Raw genomic sequence first — 20,137 nt, forward strand, 5'->3', positions numbered from 1 at the left:
TTTATTGTCAATTAGCAAACCTGGCAGGATCGCCATTGTGCACTTCTTAATTTCTGTAAAGGAATCACCCGGCGCAAATGGCCTGTTGTTAGTTGGGTCGTGATCACTTACCGGTTGCAGTGCGGCCGTAGGAGAAACTGATGGTGTTGGATCACAGCCTACTTATGCTATGCCAGATTTGAATAATGATCATGTCGGCTGTGTATGTCGACTATGCGTCGGCGGTATTATTCTGTACACTGTAAAACTAGTATGACGGAAATAATCAATTTGTTATCATAGGCCACACAATCTCCTCAAGGTTCATCACCTTCAGAGTCATTGACTGCGTCAGAGCCCTCACTTCAACACCAGCGCTAAGGACCTCTTCCGCCAAACTTTTGTAGGCGGCGCCCTTGCGCTCCTTGTCGCGCTTAAGCAGGATCATTTCACCTGTACGAGTGCGTCTGACACTGCGTACGTCGGCTCCTAGATCCACAAGCTTCGCGTCACTGCGCATCGCCTTCAGGACTTCCGAGTACTTGGACCCTTCCGTCTTGATGATAATCGTATCACCCTTTTCGCGCTTGGCACCTACCCTCCTACCTTTCTTAGGCCTGGTATCCCTGCGCTCCAGATTCTCCTGTTTCTTCTTCTTCTTCTTTCTCACTACGGTTGTCCAGGGGGCGTTCCCCCCCCCCTGCTCCGCCCTGACCTGTGGTGATGGAGGACCTCTCAAAGGTCGCAACCCCCTGTTCCCATCACTCCGTGAGGGGCCAGCCTTTTCGGGCCCACCCTTCTCGGCTTTCCGGGACGCCTGGCTGGGGTCCGATTTTCCGTCACTTCTGCCGGTTTTCGGGGTTAGTATCCGCCTGGCCTTACGAGCGCCGCCGGGTAGCTCCTCCCCTGACGGCTGCCTCGCGCGCTTCTGCGATTGCTTGTTGTAAGCATTCGCTTCCACGCTTTTGGGGCTACCCGCGAAAACGAAGGGTTCCGTCTGGGTAGACTTCGGCACCTTCAATTCCACGGGTTCTGCCGCAGCCACAGTCACCATGGGTTCAGCTTGGTTCTGCTTGGCCGCCAACATTGACTTACGAAGTCTGAGCAGGGCCTGCTTGAGGTCCTTGCTGATGTTAGACTTCGAGGACGCAAAGTCAATTATGGAGTCGAGCTGCTGTGCAGCCACATCCATCGCAGAGAGCCCATCTCTACTTTTATTGATGGCCCTCATCAACCACGCTCCATCCATAACTTCACCCGATGCGTTAGCCGGGGATGAAATATGGTTTCCAGCACTGGCACTACGTGCACTGCTGCCTCCTCCTGCTTCTACTCTCCTCAACGGAGATCTAGCTAGCCCACTTCTTGCGAAGGGATTCGCTTCCCTACTACTGCTACTACCTGCACTACCACTACTATTCTGATTTATGTTTGAAATTGTACTCATTTTTGGATCCCACGAGTAGCACGGGAAAAGAGGTCCACCACGCCAGAGCCCTGCATCAAAGACGAATTAAAGACCTCCATGTCCATCGCAGTTGCCCAAAATTTTATGGCTCATAAGGTAATCTAGAATGCCGTGAAAAGAGTACTGCGATCTGTCAAACTTGGGTACCTTTTGTACTACCGAGGGACCAAATGCAGTACTAGAAGTGGTACCCAATCTGAGCCCGAGTGTGACGGACCTGCCTGCATTAACGCGGTAAGGGACAAGATACTGTGAGGAGTGCCCAGGTGCCCCACAGGCTCCGTTAATGACCGAACATCTTTTTCACCCCTTCGACCATTCATTCCTCAGCACGGTTTTTCGCTTGACACCTTGAATTGGGGTTACCCTATTTGGTGGACTCTTACCACCGGAACCGGTCATCCGTAGTTCTAGTCTATAAGCCGGAACTACACAGCAATAGATGGTAGATGGTATGGTTACCTCTAAACGTTCGCACCCTTGATCCGTTCCAACACACTTCCTGCAACGCTACGATGCCGAATCCGCGATCCTTCAGCACGTCGGCGAGTATGCGTGTGCTCCCGATGAAGTTGAGTGATTTACAGTTCCACGTACCGAGCTTCCAATCGCTAGTCCCTTTACGTCACTGTGGTTTTCGCCGATTGTCCCGGTTCATATTCTCTCGTTGATTATTCGTTGCTTGATTTTTTTTACGGCTGGCTTGCTGGGCCTGACACCAAGCCCCTAGATTTCCGGAGGACCATTCCCCCTAAATGTTCGGAGGACCATAGTGCACCGTTTAGCTTAGAGTCCTTCTCTGGCACTCGGACGATGATCAGCCGCCCCTGACATGGGGAACAGACGCTGTTGTGAGCAGCTCCTAACATGGAGTACAGACGCTCAAGGTTTGCAGAAGCAAAAGCAAAAGCAACCCCCCCCCCCTTTCCCCCCCCTTCCCTGTCAGCATACGACCAAAGTTCCCGCCGGGGGTTGGTTACCCGATCTTCCCTAAGGTTACTCGTACCCCGGCCAGTACCGCGAGGAGGTAGGGATAGGAGTTGCTGCACGCAAACAAATTTTGTTGTATAATCTACCGAATCCATGGTAGAATTAAGAACTGCACCAACGATTTTCAACCGACTACAAAAATCTGTTAAGTTTACTATAATCTGGTAAAAATCACTGAGTCGTGTAGTAAATGTGACTATGTCCATAGTAGCCGCGACTACAAAGCATTGTATTTTAATCCGTGACACCCACCGTACAACACAGTATGGTGAAAAGTACAATGCCAAACTTGTCAAATCTAGAATGTTTCTAGTCATAAATATTGTGCTCTGCAAGATAAATCCACGTAATGCGATTATCTGAAAATGTCGATATACTGTCGTAGTGATAATGAAAACTACCAAATTTTTCAGATTTAGCAAATTTGAAACATTTGTGTCCTTGAAGGACGAAAAAATCCAAGCCTACTTGAATTTTGACGTTGCGTTTGAAATGCGCGCATATCTTCTGCGCGTTACCGCCGCCGCTGGATGTGGATTTAATATAAGCACCGCAATACTACAACTCTGGTTAAATAAACAGAATATATTTTCTTGTTGACTATGTTATGGTAGAGTTAACAGATTAATCTAGTCGGTTGAAAATCGTTGGTGCAGTTCTTAATTTTACCATGGATTCAGTTGTTTCTACAATAAAATTCATTTCAGTGTGGGCAAGAGGCTAAGGACCGCACAGAGGGGTCTATTTTATTCTCTCAGGTACGCGAGGTACCAATGGTACGCCATGCCCATCCATTTATCAACCGAATTAGGGTCTTGATTGGGCTGAATTACGGCACAATACGGAATATGTTTGTTTAATAACTATCTTCAAAAATAAGTTCTAGTAATCTAAAATAGCCTAGCTATTTTAGATTATTATTTTTTTTCGTGTATTTTAGAGCATTAACTAAACCTGGAATTTATTTGTAAAATCAGTGAAAAACCTGTAAGGCTGTGAACCGTTTCACCGATTCGTTTAATTTTTAGTTAAAATTAAACAGTTCGTTATTTCCCCTCCGGCCAAAAATAACCCTACTCTGAAGTTATTTAAATCTCAAATGGGTCGAACGACAAGTTCAATATAACCATTTGTGGAGACAATAATTACCGAAATGTCAAATTTTAACTAGAAGTTAAATGAATCGGAGAAACGGTTCACAGTCTAAATATCAGCGAATTTCATTGCTGTAAACGAGTAGACACCCTGCTGTTAGAGTTACATATTTCTCAGGAGCACAGAAATGTACTGACGAGCCTCCAACCAAACCGTCTCTCAGCTCATCGGAATCCTAGTGTGCTGCGCTAGAAGGAGGCTCACGAAAATTTCAAAAGCGCGCGCTAGGTAATGTGCTCTCGGGGAGACTAGTCTCATGTGCTGTTCGGCGCTACGGCTCGCCATCGGTATCCAAGTTGTGAAACAACTGCTTAGTAACGAATAGCCTCTACAGCTATTTTCGCCTCGTTATGCAGGTGTCTAGATGGCTTACATGATATGGTAGAAGACTCGCGATCCAAGAGTTACAATTCCGATCCTCGTTGATAACTTTTGTAATCACTTCAATTATTGTGCTGAATTTTAAACAGCTCATGTGACGGAGCGCATGAAACCGCAGTGAGACACATCTCAATAAAAATGAGGCGCACCAAAAAAGGTCTCACAATGTACAGCGCTCCCGTGCGCTTGCAAGCAATGAGGCTCCTGCACCTAAGGCTACAGCACGTGCGCAGTAACTTTACCTGCTGTAAACGAGTAGACACCCTGTTCAAAACTCAAGGTTTAGCTTCCGATGCATCATCACCTTAACGAAAATCTGAGAGGCAACTTATTTCGGTGTCTAAATGGTAACTCCCTTGGTAGCTTTTTTGGTAGCAAAATGCAGCCCTGCTCAACCGTCAGTTTGATCAATAGTGAACCCACCCCTGACAGCCGACACTACAAAAGCCGCGCGCGAGCTGAGGGTGGTGTAAGCAGGACAGACTGCACACATTCGCTACCTCCGTCGGTAGAAAAAGCGGGAGACAACGATACTGTGGTTTGGCCGAATCGATCAACGAAAAGTGCCGCCCGAGAGCGACGAGAGAAAAGCAGTTCAGTAAATTTTTCACTCGCACACAAAAAGGCGTCGGAAGGTTTCCAGAAGCTTTGTTGCTAGCGCGTTTTGTAATCGTATTTTGGCCGGGAAATCCTGCACGGAACCAGCATGAACGTCGAGGAGGAAGTGCTCAAGATCCAGAAGAAGCTGGGAAAGATGACCTCGTCCGACGGAACGGTGAGTAAAGGTGGAAATTTTCCGTTTTTCAGTTCCTAGCTTGCGGGCAGAGCGCGCATCGCTTCTTATTTTTGTACAGTAATGGATGCATGGTGCCGACTACCGAGAGCATCTCGCTTACCTTCCTCTGGTTTGCATGCATTGCTTTATTGCCTTCGTTTTTGCGATAGGAATAGTGGGATGTTTTGCCCCGAAGCAGGAAGCTTCGCTTCAGTTCGAGTTCTTCGTATTTCTACGGCAAAGGTAAACAGAAGGTAGAAGTTTTGCCCAGAATGCTTCGTTTTGTTTACTGTACGCATAGGGTAAAGACCTCCTTGGGTACTCCTATGATTATTTTTGTCGTGGGGTTCTAGGTTGAACAGTATGAAATTTTACAATGACTATTACGGCGCATATTGTAGCCAAATATGAGCTCAGTGGCATAAAAAACACTACCAATATCAATTTTGATTCCTTGGTGCCAGGATTAGGCACCCTATATTTTTGACAATATTAAAAATTTGAGGTTTTGCGGTACTCTAATGATGTATGTATAATATGGATTATTGGGATTAAGCATCTAGTCGAACATGATTATCGAATTATTCTTTGAAAGCTTCGAATATTTAATACATAAGGAACAGGATCCTATTATTGGCACTTTTGATTCACTTCGGTAGTGGGCGTTTTTAATAGCCACTGTGCTCATATTTGGCCATAATATGCGTCATATTGAAGTGCTTCTTATTGCAAAGTTTCAGAAAATTCGGTCAAGAAAACCCCCCTTCTTCTTCTTCTTCTTGGCATTAACGTCCTCACTGGGACAGAGCCTGCTTCTCAGCTTACTGTTCTTATGAACACTTGCACAGTTATTAACTGAGAGCTTTCTTCGCCAAAGTTGCCATTTTCGCATTCGTATATCGTGTGGCAGGAACGATGATACTCTTGGTTAGAGTCCACGGCTACCTTTAAACACTCCAGTGCCTTTAAACACTAATACCTATGCGACCGCTCAAACATCAGGACTATTATACAGCTAATATAGGGCATGTCAGCTGTGTAGTAGCACTGTATTAGCACGCAGCGCGAATTAAAGTGCTAATTGGTTACATGAGTAACCTCAGCGTTGCTGTAAGAACATGCTGTTCTACGTATTGATGCTTCGGTCAGATGAAAAAACAATGGCTGGTTTAAAAGGTTGCTTCCGGTGATTCAGAGAACAAACATGAATAAAAGGTAAAACTAGAACTGCAACTACTGAAACTTCATAAAACAACCTTAGCGTCGCTGTACGAAAATGTGTTTTACATGTATTGATACTTCGGCCATATAACCAGACAATAACTAGATTCTGAGTTCACTTCCGGTGAACCAAGAGACAAACACAAAACTGGACATGTGACTACTCAAACTTCATGAATTATCCTCATCGTTTCTGTAAGAACATATTCTTGCATGTATCAATACTTCAGCCAAATGTCGGGATTTCGAGAATCGTTCTATTGAATTGAATCAGGAAACAAATATGGAAAAAAAAATCGATTCTCTTTTATTATAGTAAAATCGACAATATTGAGAGTTGATGTCTTACATTGGCTTTCTGAGTTGATTTCATGACGTTCAAGTAGCGCATATGTTGCCTCACGTCAAATTTACATGTGTTCCTTGGCCTCGGTTCCTACCCGGAAAGTACTTCCGGAACCAGGTTCTGGCTTTCGTCCCATGCAAGAAAATAAACCAAATGGTGTATTCTAGCCTTGATCCGATACATAATGGCTAAAACTTATCGTTAAACATTGGTTTTGTTGTTAAAGATGTAAAAAGTGTGACTAGGGAACACTTATTTCCGGTTGAAAAACATGTCCAGACCTGAACTTCCGGTTTGAAAACAACTCGCAGGAAGTCTTAACTCATCCCATTGATCATAGTGAAAACCGCATCTCGTTAAACTTATTTGTTTCTGAGCACCAGTCGATTGAAAATAAAAAGTATGTCCCGGGGCTTTGAGGGTTAAAAGTGTTTGCTCACCTTGATTCTTCTTCTTCTTTCTGACGTTACGTCCCAACTGGGACAAAGCCTGCTTCTCAGATTGGTGTTCTAATGAGCACTTTCACAGTTATTAACTGAGAGCTTTCTTTGCTGATTGATCATTTTTGCATGTGTATATCGTGTGGCAGGTACGAAGATACTGCCCTGGGAATCGAGAAAATTTCCTTTACGAGAAGATCCTCGACCAGTGGGATTCGAACCCACGACCCTCAGCATGGTCATGCTGAATAGCTGCGCGTTTACCGCTACCGTGAAAAGTTCAATTAGTAGTTTTTTTCTCTTAAACATACTCCAATAATCCCTTCCATAAATTTAATAAAAAAGGTAGTAAAAGTGTTAGATGAAAATTTGCGGATTCGATTTTTCTTTTATTAGTGCATTATGTCTGAAATGAGGAGAGTATTTACATTGCAATTTTCTAGAAAAATAACGCGATTCTTTCATCATTGAATACAATGTACTGTTTAGTAGAAGAATCGGATTCCACTAAAGGTTTTCCTAGTTTTCAGTTTCGAATAAATGGACAATGCCCCGGGATCTTCTCAAACCATGGATTTGCGGCGCCCCGCTTGTCGCTGGCTCACTAGCAGCCTGCCTCGAATCCATATTTCGGGGAGCAAGGGTTCTACTACCAAATTTCTTCAATCAATCTCACCTTAACCCACGAGGTTTTTCAAAGTTTAAACATAGAAAATGTGATATCTGAATAAATCACCAGAACCAAAGATGTAAAGTTTTACTCAAAAATATTATTAGAAATAAAAAAAATATTTTTTTGGTGATGGATCACCTGTGATCCATTGGGAAGATGACTGCAACTAGGGTAAGAAAAAGATATCAGTATTTTTTAATTTCATTGTTTTTACTCATACATTTCACACACTGTTCTACTGCACACCTCTCGTCAATTCTGATAGAAAATAAAAAGATGTGAAGAAGTTTTTGTCTTTGTGTATCAAACACAAACAAACATCAAACTTATAGTTTTGCTTTAACTAGGAATCCAAGTGATTATTTTTGATGAAACTTTGTACATTATTTCATGAAACATAGGTATGTGAACATGTGGTGAAAAAATGCATATGATCTAACTTGTACAGTTTATATACTACATACACAAAGTGGTGGATCACCTGTGCTACCATGGAAAGGAAAAGGTTAAGCCACTACATTCGTATTTAGTAAGTAAAGCAGTCAGTTTTCATTATGACAATCTAATGTTGGTACCGTGAATGCCATGAAGTCCCTGACGGCTACCACACTCGGGTCATGTTGTTTTCTTATTGCCCTGTATGTAAAACACACGACCTTGACGTGTGGATTTTGTTTCAGAGTAGGTTTCATCTATTGCTTTGATTTAAAAAATCAATGGGATTCACTAATGATTGATAATTGCATTATTGAAATACAAATTTTCAACCCCTTTTTACGGTAAACTTTTTATTGTTACTCATTAAAGTAATATAAACAAATATAAACATATACAAAACTGAACGAAACTTTGATATTTTTTTTACATTTTGAAGCAGAGTTGCGATGGGATGGCATATTCCATTAGCCCATTAGATGGAAACCAGAGGCGTAACCTGTAGTGGTGGTATCACATTTTGGATTTTTTGCTTAAAATCGCGTCATAATTTATATGACATGGGACGCACTAATCTCTCGGATGTGATCCAACGAGGTTCTGTGGCGTTGAGAACATTGATGCTCATATCAAATAATTAATCTATTCGAAGTTGACATTAATATTATTAGCGACGTTCAATTTGCTTTTTGCTAACCAGAAGGATATATAACTAGTCTTACTATTAGTTAGCTAGACACATAGTTATCATATACGATATAGGGAATTTAGGAGTATCGGCAAAGGTAGAGATGAAATTTGCAACAAATGGGCCAAGTACTGGCAAATGAGCTGTCTGTCATGTAGCTCCAACATAACAACCTACAAGGAAAAGTTGTCTTCTTTGTTGGAGAAAACTCTATAATTGTTATTGTTATAATTTTTAATTATGTTGAAAAACAATTCGTTTTTAGTTAATAACTAGAATTAATGCATGCTTTGTACTAGTAGATATTTTCGTAAATAATTATTTTTTGATTAAGCCTATCAGCTAAGCTATACTCATAGTGATTTTTTATATTTACGTTGATTTAAGTTGGTTCTGTAGAATGGTTTTAGAATGAGTAAGGTATTCATACCTCATAATGTCATTCACCATACATACCTACCCTACATTATAATTACAGGGTCAAGAGCAAGCATTAGATTTACTCCGTGAGCTTCAGCGCTTGAACATCGATCTAGATATTTTGACCAAAACGCGCATCGGTATGACCGTAAACGAACTGCGCAAGTGCAGCAAAGATGATGAGGTTATAAGTTTGGCCAAATCGCTTATCAAGAGCTGGAAACGTTTCTTGGCGGCGACCCCACCCTCAAAGGAGTCATCCAAGGAATCGTCCAAAACATCGAGCAAGTCCTCGAGCAAAAGCAACAGTAAACCAGAATCCAACAACAAAAAGGAATCCTTCGAGAAGGACAAAGAGGTCAAGAAACCCATTCAGAGCAGCTTCCCAGCTCAACCCAGCAATACAACCGATGCCGTGCGTCTAAAGTGTCGTGAGATGTTGACTAACGCTTTGCGCGTAGACGGAGAACCGCCGGAAGGTTGCCAGTCCCCGGAAGAACTTGCAGATGAACTCGAAGAAGCTATCTACGTCGAATTCAAAAATACCGACATGAAGTATAAGAATCGTGTTCGCTCTCGGGTAGCAAATTTGAAAGATCCCAAAAATCCAAGCTTGCGCAGCAATTTCATTAGCGGTGCTATCACTGCACAACGCCTTGCAAAAATGACTCCTGAGGAAATGGCCAGTGATGAGATGAAGAATCTGCGTGATCGATTTGTCAAGGAAGCGATCAACGATGCGCAACTGGCCACCAATCAAGGCACCAAAACCGATCTTCTCAAGTGCGGCAAATGCAAGAAACGTAACTGTACTTACAACCAGTTGCAGACGAGAAGCTCCGATGAACCTATGACAACGTTTGTCATGTGCAACGAGTGCGGACATCGCTGGAAGTTCTGTTAAATCTACAGGATCGAGTACATGTATTTATAATATGTTTCATCGTAATCGAGCCGAGCCGTCGATATCGGAATTAGCAGGATACTGTTAAATCCTGTTACAATACATTTAAGTTGATTAAGTTGCAAAGTGTACCTTTAACATATATTTATGATTTAGAGATCGAAAAAGTTAATATAAACCATAATTTTACTGTGTTTGATGTAAGCAATTCTATCGCATTAAAGTCCGCATCTTGCGATACTAGAAAGCATAATAATAGTATTGATAGTGACATGAGATTCGCTTGAAATGGATTCAGTTAAGATTAATACATTCATAGCGTGTAATAAAAATGATTGAAAAAGATATCAAATGCATTTTTATTGCTCCATAGTAAGTCTCAATAACATTAATCATTTAGTTGTCACGTAGTTGTAGTTTACTTGTGTGTTTTGGCGGTAGGAAATCGGTCGACAGCCAAAAGTTAGTCATCCAATGTTAACATCCAGTAATCCCCAGAATAGAAAAGTGAGTATCCTGGATTCCAATGTAAATCTACACGATTAAAAACGGTGTACATAATCATATAAACTTCAGTGAGTTTCGCATCGGAATCCCAGGATTTTCTCTGTATTACAAATTACAATTCCCACAATTGTACTGGCGTTCAACGCATATCTGTCTCGCGATTTATAAGGTTTACAATGTAAACTTACTTGTTTCTTGTAAACTTTACAAGGTACCGTGGGGCACGTGGGTAATGGATTTCGCATAGTTGGGATTCCTCAAATTCTAGAGACCTTAAATTAAAACAAAAGGGGTCGTGTATATTTTTTAGCTTGACTCCCACCAAATATAAGCAGTATACTGAAATCGATTTTTATGTAAAATTGAAGAAAAAAGCACAGAAAAAGTTTTTGAAAAACGTCTTTTTACTTGCTATACAGGTGGGGCAAGTGAAAAGTTTATCGTTTTGAACAAAAAATTCAAAAACTAACAGTTACATTCACGATTTTTATTACCTTTAACATCTATTAAGGCGTCCCAATGAACAATAACATAAGTAACATGTAAACGAAGAAAAAAATTTATTCTTGTAAATTGAATTTTCTTCTGTTCAGTTATGTTTGTTGAAATGTTTCGACAACATCATAACTGAAACATTTCCAATGTTAGTTCTTACATCATGGGACAGCAATTGCATTTCTGCTCTGTAGAATTTCCACCGCTCGTCATTTGTTTTTAAGAAAATCGGATATGATATCGGATAATTCTTCAAGAGAAATCAAACGGAATCGTTCAATAAAGTATTTAGAAACTTTTTTATGGCCCATTTGTTATGCTTGTACTTGCTTTACATAGACATTCCACAAGATTCCCGTGCGTTCTCTTATATTGTGACTTTTCAATCAACGTATTCCTTTTAATTGGCTGTCCGAAGTTAACATATTAATATCGTAATATTTGGCAACCTTTTTTAGAGAAGTTCCATGTTTTGGCCATGGTAATAGCATTTAACGCTTTGAGTATAGTGTTTCTTGAATTATCAGCACGTTCTGTTGTTCTATGATAATTGTGAACCTTTTATACTTATAGCTGCCTAAAGAGAAAACACAATTTCAATCTTTAATGAGAAACTTTTCACTTGCCCCACGTGATTAGAAATTGACAGTATTTCAATTTAGTTATTTCTAGGGGTATGTCGAATTAATTTTAAAACTTTTATTATTGCATAAAAAAACAATATACAGCAGGAAATAAATAAATAAAACTATCAGAGGGGACTACTTAGAAGTGGTACAGAAAATTATTTTCCACAACTTTTTTCCACTGAAAATATTTAAATAAGATTGCACGCCGCCAACTTGTTACGGAGTGATAGTTGACAGGTTAACAATATTTCGCTCTATTATGCAATAAAGGCTGAAAAATCTCAGAAATCTTTTGCCTATCGTAATATTCTCAATGGCCTCAAAGGTTTACGCATGAGTTTAAAACGTTAATTCACATATTCAGTAAAATATACCAATTATTTTCACTTACCCCATTTACCCACTTGCCCCGCGATACCTCATAGAAAATGTGACAACGGACAGGTAGGCGTAGAAGGGCAGTGCATCGGAATACCAATATTCCCTACAAAATCATGAAAACCTACGGAAATACCTGACTATTATTCATGAAAATTCCCTAATTTCTACCGTAATATTATGACTTGTCCCAGTATTCTTTTTCTTGGCATCACATTCTCATCGGGACAGAGCCTGCTTCTCAGCTTAGTGAGCAACTTCACAGTTGTTAACTGAGTTGAGTTGCCATTGTCGCATTCGTATTTCATGTGACAGGTACGATGATACTCTATGTCCAGGGAAGTCAAGGAAATTTCCATTAGTAAAAGTCCGACCGGGAATCGAACCCAGACACCTTCAGCGGATTTGCGTTCTAGCCTCGGAAGTGACTTGTCCCAGTTTTTTTTACGAAAATCTAGGTTTTCCACTCAAATTTCAAAACTAACACATACCCACTAGAAATCCTTTATAAGAGGGATTCGCTGAAGCTGACATTTCTGTCAAAGTGTGAGCCAATCGAGCAGCGAGAACTGTCAAAGTGTGAGCCAAACGAACATGCGTTATGTTTGTTTTGAACTTTTCTTGAGGAGTAATGTAATCCGCTTGAAATTATTTTGGTAAAAGTAACTTTGCATGAAGCAAAACAATGAAATGTTTTACTTTTTTGAATTTTTGTCAATGCGGTTTTTGGTTTTTGATTTTTTCGGCTGTTTATTAGTTTTGATATTTAGCTCAAAGATCTATAACGAAACAAAATACACTTTATAGCAATGAGGAAGTCATGTCCGTGTTACAATATTATTCTCGACGCCGAGCAAAATCAGCACTGCTGGTCTGTTGCCAAATCATTCAATTTTACTTCCGCTTATCTCTCTATAAAGGATCACTAATACCCACTGCATAATTTGCGACCGTGATGCCATCAAGAAATCAAGAACTTGTTGAATTAGTTGTACCGTGCTGCATCAATATCCGGGGCCCAGATAGCCGTAGCGGTAAACGCGCAGCTATTCAGCAAGGCCAAGCTGAGGGTCGTGGGTTCGAATCCCACCGGTCGAGGATCTTTTCGGGTTGGAAATTTTCTCGACTTCCCAGGGCATATAGTATCTTCGTACATGCCACACGATATACGCATGCAAAAATGGTTATTGGCATAGTAAGCTCTCAGTTAATCACTGAGTAGAAATAAGTTGCGACAATCTTATTTTAATATGGTTATTACATTGCCATAAAAAGAAATACCTCTTTTGTAACAACGGTATAAATAATCTAATTCCAGCTCCATTTTCGCAAAATTTACAAGTAGAAAGTAGGCGTTGTGAAGTATTGCATTTGCCACCGAAAAGTGAATCTTGTATCTTTTTGAATGTTTTAACTTCAAGATATATCGTAAATCTAACTACTACAACATACGAAAGATTTAAAAATTTGTGGAAATTGAAGTAATCACGTACAGTATTGGACAAAACATTTGCAACTTTTTCGATTTTCCATACAAAATGATCAACTTTGGTAAGCTATATCTCAGCTATTTATGGACCGATTTGAATGAAATTTTGGCAGACCATCAGACATAACTTGAATTTTAACATATATTTTTGAGTGATTTTTTCAATCACAAGGTCAAAAGCAGTAACGGTTTGACTAAAGTGAATTTTTTGACGATTTTTCATAAATGACATAACCAAACATTTTGAAGGAATAGCTTCATGGTATCTTCAGCAAAGTTGTAGCTGTTAACGAGATGAACAAGTTTGCTGAAGACAATTTGTGTGTGGAGCTATTAGATTTTGAGATAAATTGTTTTGAATTTTTCGTCGAAAATTACACTTTAGTTAAACCGTTATAACTTATAAACTCGTGATTGGAAAAATTATACAAAAATATATGTTTAAATTCAAGTTATATCTGATGTTCTGTGAAAATTTCATTCAAATCGGTCCATAAACAACTGAGATCTAGCTTACCAAAGTTGGTCATTTTGTATGGAAAATCGAAAAAGTTGCAAATGTTTTGTCCAATATGGCGAAATAGGGAACCACTATGTACATAACTGGTACACTTACCCTATATTGCGTTATTTCTTTTTTTTTGTATGGTATTTAACTTGTCAAGGCTGAACCCTCGGTCAGGCTTTTGCCAAGTTTCCCCTCTACCAGGACCAATACTCAGACGAACTAAGCTATGGTGCCCACATGAACACTGTTTTTCATTAGTATTGTGACGTGGTAGTTTTTGAAAAATACCCATATTCCCTTGCTTCTGAGAAAAGAAAGCATTGTGAAAATCAGCAGCTCCATCAGAATTTGTTTGAAATAGTAGTGTCATTACTAATACTGTCTAGTCGAAATGGTTTTGAATAATTTGCCATTTAAGTCCTATTCTGATTACTCCTGTCTTTTACGTAAGATTAGAGTCTTAAATGTCAGTTGTCGTCAAGTCTTAACAAAATTGGGCTGTTTAGTAGTAGTTCTAGTTCATTTGATGTTAAAAGTATTTATTGGTCATTACGTTCATATATCCTTAAGGTGCAAGTAAAAATGAAGCAAATATCAAAAATGAAAAAAGCAGTTTTCGCCCTTGAAATCGACAAATCGGGAAAAATAAAAACACACAGCCTTTTTCTTTTGGAAATAAAACAGCTGTGTGTTTTTATTTTTTCGATTTGTCGATTTTAACGGCGAAAACTGCTTTTTCATTTTTGACATTTGCTCTATTTTTACTTGGGCCTTAAAGAAAAAAAATCACTTTCCTTGTCTATTCAACATTTTTTTCGAAACTAGCAAGTTACCTTAGGCTTCTATTACAGTCTCCTACAATATTCACTTTTCGGTGGCAAATGCAATGCTTCACAACGCCTACTTTCTGCTTATAAATTTTGCGAAAATGAAGCTGGAATTAGATTGTTTATAGGGTCGATGTACCAATAGCCGCATAGCTAAGAACAAAAAATCATAGAAAATCGAGAAATAACGCTAGCGTCATTATTTTTACATCATCTGAAAGCTTTTTATCTTGGTTTTGTGGGAAAAATATGAAAACTACGAAAACTCAAATGTTTGTATTTATTATCGCGTGTGCCACTATAGGAATACATGTGCCTATAGTAGCACTATTTCTAATTCCTGTTCCTATAGTAGCACTAGCATCACGGCGTTGGAAAAATACTTATCAAAATCGTATTATTACAAAACTTTTATATTTTTCCTACACAGTGTGGATCAAAAGCTTTCGATTGATGTAAAAAAAGTTCTTATTTCATCAATTATTATGTATAATAAAAAATAGTTTCTCTCAGTAGTGCTACTATAGGAACAATAGGTTAACTATAGGCGCAAGGGAGCTCAAATTTTAAGCAAAACTAATTATTTCGATCATTTTTTGAAAAAAATCAAGCTGTGTATAGATAGTACTTAGATTAATAGCTCCTGACCTTCATGTCAAAAAATATTTTGAAGAGATTTATAGCAAAACGGCCGTAAAAAGCCACTAGTGCGACTATAGGGGACTGTCCACTAAGGGAACATTGACCCTACCACAGATAACAGATGTTTATGCTAGAACAAAAATTTGCTGAAAAACTGTGTAAATATTCAAACAGAAACTCCTTGCAATCACTAGCGCCGCCACACAACGAATTGCGTCAGTCAGTGGTGAATATAAGTATCTTGAAATGTTTCATATTCACCACTCACATCGCCATAAGAACTTAACGATAACAGCGCCACCACAGTGTTGCTACTTGTGTTGCCATATAAAATGACCGTTTATTGTCTTACACAGTTTTGTAATCGGACTTGAACATCTGTTATCTGTGACCCTACCATTGTTACAAAAGAGGTATTCCTTGTTATGGCAATGTGAAAACTAATGGCAAACTAATCGTCGCCAATAGTATTAATGTCCACTTCGAATAGATTAATTATTTGAAATGGGCATCAATTCTATCAACGACGCAGGATGTCCGTTGAATCACATCCGAGATATTATTGCGTCTATGCCATATGGATTATGACGCGGCTTTAAGCAAAAAATGCCAAAATGTGATACCACCACTACAGGTTACGCCTTTGATCAGTTTTTTTCCTGGAGAAGGCATAAACAAGAGTTAGTTGATTTTGTGACTTGAAACGTGAAGGTTGTAATTCCACCAGTGCATGTTTGATCATACTTAAAAATACTTACTACAGTAATTTCTATGTTAGAGCTACTATGTGAGTTTACCATTCATCTACTAAAAAAAGCATTGATTGATTGGACCATCGAAACACTGCAAATTGTACGACAGCAACTTATAAGAAAACTTATGCATTCCTTCTTAATTTTCCAGGGTCAAGAGCAAGCGTTAGATCTGCTTCGTGAACTGCAACGTTTGAATATCGATCTGGACATTTTGACCAAAACGCGCATCGGTATGACTGTGAACGAGCTTCGTAAATGTAGCAAAGATGACGAGGTAATCAGCTTGGCAAAGACGCTTATCAAGAGTTGGAAACGTTTTCTGGCGGCGACCCCACCCTCGAAAGAGTCATCTAAGGAATCGTCCAAATCATCGAGCAAGTCCTCGAGCAAAAGCAGTAGCAAGTCCGAAAGCAACAACAAAAAGGAATCCGAAAAGGAGAAAGAAGCCAAGAAACCTGCCCAGACTAGTTTCCCGACTCACTCCAGCAATACCACCGACGCCGTGCGTCTAAAGTGTCGCGAAATGTTGACCAATGCATTGCGAGTAGATGGAGAACAACCAGAAGGTTGCCAGTCCCCGGAAGAACTTGCAGATGAACTGGAAGAAGCCATCTACGTCGAGTTCAAAAACACCGACATGAAATACAAGAATCGCGTTCGCTCCCGCGTGGCTAACTTGAAAGATCCCAAAAATCCAAGTTTGAGAAGCAATTTCGTTAGCGGTGCAATTACCGCACAACGACTTGCCAAAATGACTCCTGAGGAAATGGCCAGTGATGAGATGAAGAATCTGCGTGATCGTTTCGTCAAGGAAGCCATCAATGATGCACAGCTGGCCACTAACCAAGGAACCAAAACAGATCTTCTCAAGTGCGGAAAATGCAAGAAACGCAACTGTACCTACAACCAACTGCAGACGAGAAGCTCCGATGAACCTATGACTACGTTCGTTTTGTGCAACGAGTGTGGACATCGTTGGAAGTTTTGTTAGACTGCAACACCGAGCACGTTTGTAACTAGAAAATTTCAAGATCAACCAACATCCAGATCATCATCACTACTAATACCTATTTAACATAACTTGATATGTTTCATAGTGGGTCTCTACAAACGCCTTGGTAGAATTGTGGCTGAGCCCGGATACATGTAGTTTAAGAACAAACCGACATTGATTTGATCAATTTGAGTAAGCTAAAAATCCACGAATGAAGATTGAATACACTACACCGAAAAATCACCTCATACAAATTAACGCGTAAATCCCCCTGCAAGGAAAGTACAACATCCATATAGGGAATCACAATCTTCTTCAGTTGCTGGCCCTGGCATACGTTGTGCTGGGAAATTCTAAACAATTTGAGCATCATCCCTTTCGGTAAGTGAATTGTGGGAAGCTTACCAATAGATTTTAACGTTAGAAATTTGTGGTTCGTTTGACACCGATCTAAGTTAACTGTGTAAAATAGAAACCTGCCTAGTGTGTAATAAATAAAAAATGAAATCGGTTTGATCTCGTCGTGGCTGATAATATCACATGCCTGTTACTTCGGATCAAACCACAGACTAGTAAAATTAAAAAAATGTAGCTTTCAGGGCTAGTAGCAGATATCTTTTTAGATTGAGTCACTATTTTTATGCAAGTATCTGAATTGTTTTTTTGTTTTCAATAGACGATCTCTTTTTTCAACCAAAATTATTTCTACAACTCCATTTTTCTTTTTCTCCTTGTAGTGAGTCCTCGTGCAAAATTCTAGAGGCACCAGAGAAGATTGTACCCCATTACCCCGAATGACATTACCCCGAATTTCATTATCGCGCGGCAATGTAATTAGACGTTCGGGGCAATGAAATTCTATATTCGGGGTAAAATCATTCGGGGTGGTGGCATTCGGGGTAATGGGGTAGAATCACCAGAGAATGCGACTATTCCACAGATTCTACAGAAATTTCTTCGCGGATTTCACGAGGAAAATTTCAGGAATTCCAATGATTTCTCCAAATATTTCTTCTGGCATATTTTAAGGAATGTTTCTAAGATTCCTCTGAGGATTCCAAGAGTTATTCCAGAAATTCCTCCAACAATTTGTATGGGATGATTAGAGGAATTTCTCCAGCATTTGGTTCAAGACATCCTTGAATCCAACGCTACTTCCTTCTAGTAACTTCCGGACGGATTCTCCTTTAATTTCAAACCATATAGGCTTGAGTGAAAGAAAAATAACTCAACCTCCACGGGCCAGCGAATACTCAACGGATTTCAATATTTTTTGTCAGTATTTATACACATAGGAATTTTGTTTGCTTCGCTTCTGTAGGTAGGCGTAATGTCAAGTCAAATGTGAGGAAATATTGAATTGAATATTGCCATATTGCCTGCATTTGGTTGATCCTACGGTATTTTTTTTGGGTTTTCCGGGGCACCTCAAATTTACTATAATGCGGTTTATCTGGTTCTGAACGTCCAAGTCAAGTTTATGGGAACGCATTTTTGAGAACGATAATGTTTGATATCTACTTTTCGAGGTTTGAAACGGTTTAGTATCAAACAACGCTATAACTGGTTCTTCCGGGTGTTTAGGTAGAGTGGCCAAAACCAGTACATTCTACATGAACCAAAACTCTTAATTTATATTGTTGAATATGAAATCGTAATGATTTATATGAATATATGTACATTGGTAATAAATAAAGGTAACTTGGCGTGTCGCAAATAATAGCTGTTATTTATCCGATCTGAACCAGTGACTGGGAAAACTCTGACCACAGGAATATTTCCGAGTTCCTCTGGCTAGCTTTAAAAACTAGATATGTGTACTGACAAAGAATTTCGAAATCCGTTAAGTGAGCGGTAAAAGGTTTTGATTTTTGCGCTCACTCATCCCGAAACGGGTTAAAGTTTTCTCAGGGACAGGATATCTTCCTGACATTTTTCTACTAATTATTCCACCGATTCCCGGGTAGCAAGGCTGGTAGCGAGTCACTTTTTAGTGACTTAGTCACTTTTTTTAAGCCAGTAACTTTAAAGTCTCTTTTTTTCAATCTACAAATCTTGAACGATTTCACAAGCTGAACGCAGGATTTGCAGCAACTTGGTGATCAAGAGCTCTGTGGCACAGGTAGCGAGGAGCTGAGCAGGTTCGGCGGAGCTCTTATCATCTCGAAAGCGAAAATAGAATGAAATCGAATTCAACGAAGGAGGTTCGCTTTCTGATCTGGGAAATAGGCTATATGAAATTGATGTCTTGGCATTATGCTGTTCTTGCATCCCGACGGCACTGCAGCTTCCTCCTCGGAAACATCCTTAAATTATCGTATTGTCGATTATTCGTAATAAATTAGATATTGTATTTATTAATTTTTATTATTTATGAATTGAGAGATTATAGCAAGTATGTGGAAAACACATTAGGAAAAATTACTATCGATGCTGTGTTTATCACAAGAAGCTCTTACTAGCTCAAAAGTGTAAATTAAATGAACCGAATTTTGCTGTTGTTTGAGAGAGACTTAAATCCGAAAATCATTCGTCCCTAAAATGAATCGAATCTGTCGAGAGTAGTTTGTTTTACACAATTTGAATTGAAGACGATGCTCCTCCCTTTCATTTTCTTCGCTTTCTCCTGATCGACCAATCTGGGATAAGGTACATGAAGTTGATGTCTTAATTGGGGATTCACACATCATAGAAAATTCACAGGCACGTTCACTGCCCATAAAGGCATAACTGTCCCATATGGAAAAAAGTAGGCATTGCCACTCAAAATTTTAAGTTTCCCTTCTCATATAAATATTCACAATTTTCTAGTACATTTCTACATACCATATTCATTTAACACAACCGCACAGACAACTCATTTTGCTTCTATTGATCAGCGAAAAATATAAACTTGAACACAATTCACGTTTTTCAGTGCTAATTTTTATATGCATAGTAAAATACACGTTAAACCATGGATGTTGCAACGAAAAAAGGTATTGGCTCGAAAATCAATATGGGACAGTTATGCTTTTATGGGCAATTCAGATGGACAG

General features: G+C 39.5%; 1 protein-coding gene across 2 annotated transcripts; it reads left to right on the plus strand.

Annotated features, from left to right (window-relative positions):
* The first annotated feature begins 4,467 nt into the window (after positions 1-4,467).
* LOC5570895 (transcription elongation factor S-II) lies at positions 4,468-17,601 on the plus strand. Of its 2 annotated transcripts, none has more exons than XM_021844985.1 (2): positions 4,468-4,748; positions 9,030-10,220. In XM_021844985.1, the coding sequence occupies exons 1-2, from the start codon at positions 4,680-4,682 to the stop codon at positions 9,873-9,875; spliced, it is 915 nt and encodes a 304-aa protein (XP_021700677.1). In that variant the 5' UTR covers positions 4,468-4,679; the 3' UTR covers positions 9,876-10,220. The 2 variants fall into 2 exon arrangements, with proteins under 2 accessions (XP_021700677.1, XP_001653370.1); XM_001653320.2 differs by lacking the exon at positions 9,030-10,220 and adding an exon at positions 16,254-17,601 and having other exon boundaries at positions 4,528-4,748.
* The last annotated feature ends 2,536 nt before the right edge of the window (positions 17,602-20,137 follow it).

Source organism: Aedes aegypti, chromosome 2 (assembly GCF_002204515.2).
Source record: "Aedes aegypti strain LVP_AGWG chromosome 2, AaegL5.0 Primary Assembly, whole genome shotgun sequence".
In the NCBI taxonomy this organism is placed as follows: domain Eukaryota; kingdom Metazoa; phylum Arthropoda; class Insecta; order Diptera; family Culicidae; genus Aedes; species Aedes aegypti.

Coding starts and splice junctions, on each gene's coding strand:
- LOC5570895 (XM_021844985.1), top strand. CDS start 4,680: ATGAACGTCGAGGAGGAAGTGCTCAAGATCCAGAAGAAGCTGGGAAAG. Junction 4,749..9,029: donor TGACCTCGTCCGACGGAACG/GTGAGTAAAGGT, acceptor TTATAATTACAG/GGTCAAGAGCAAGCATTAGA.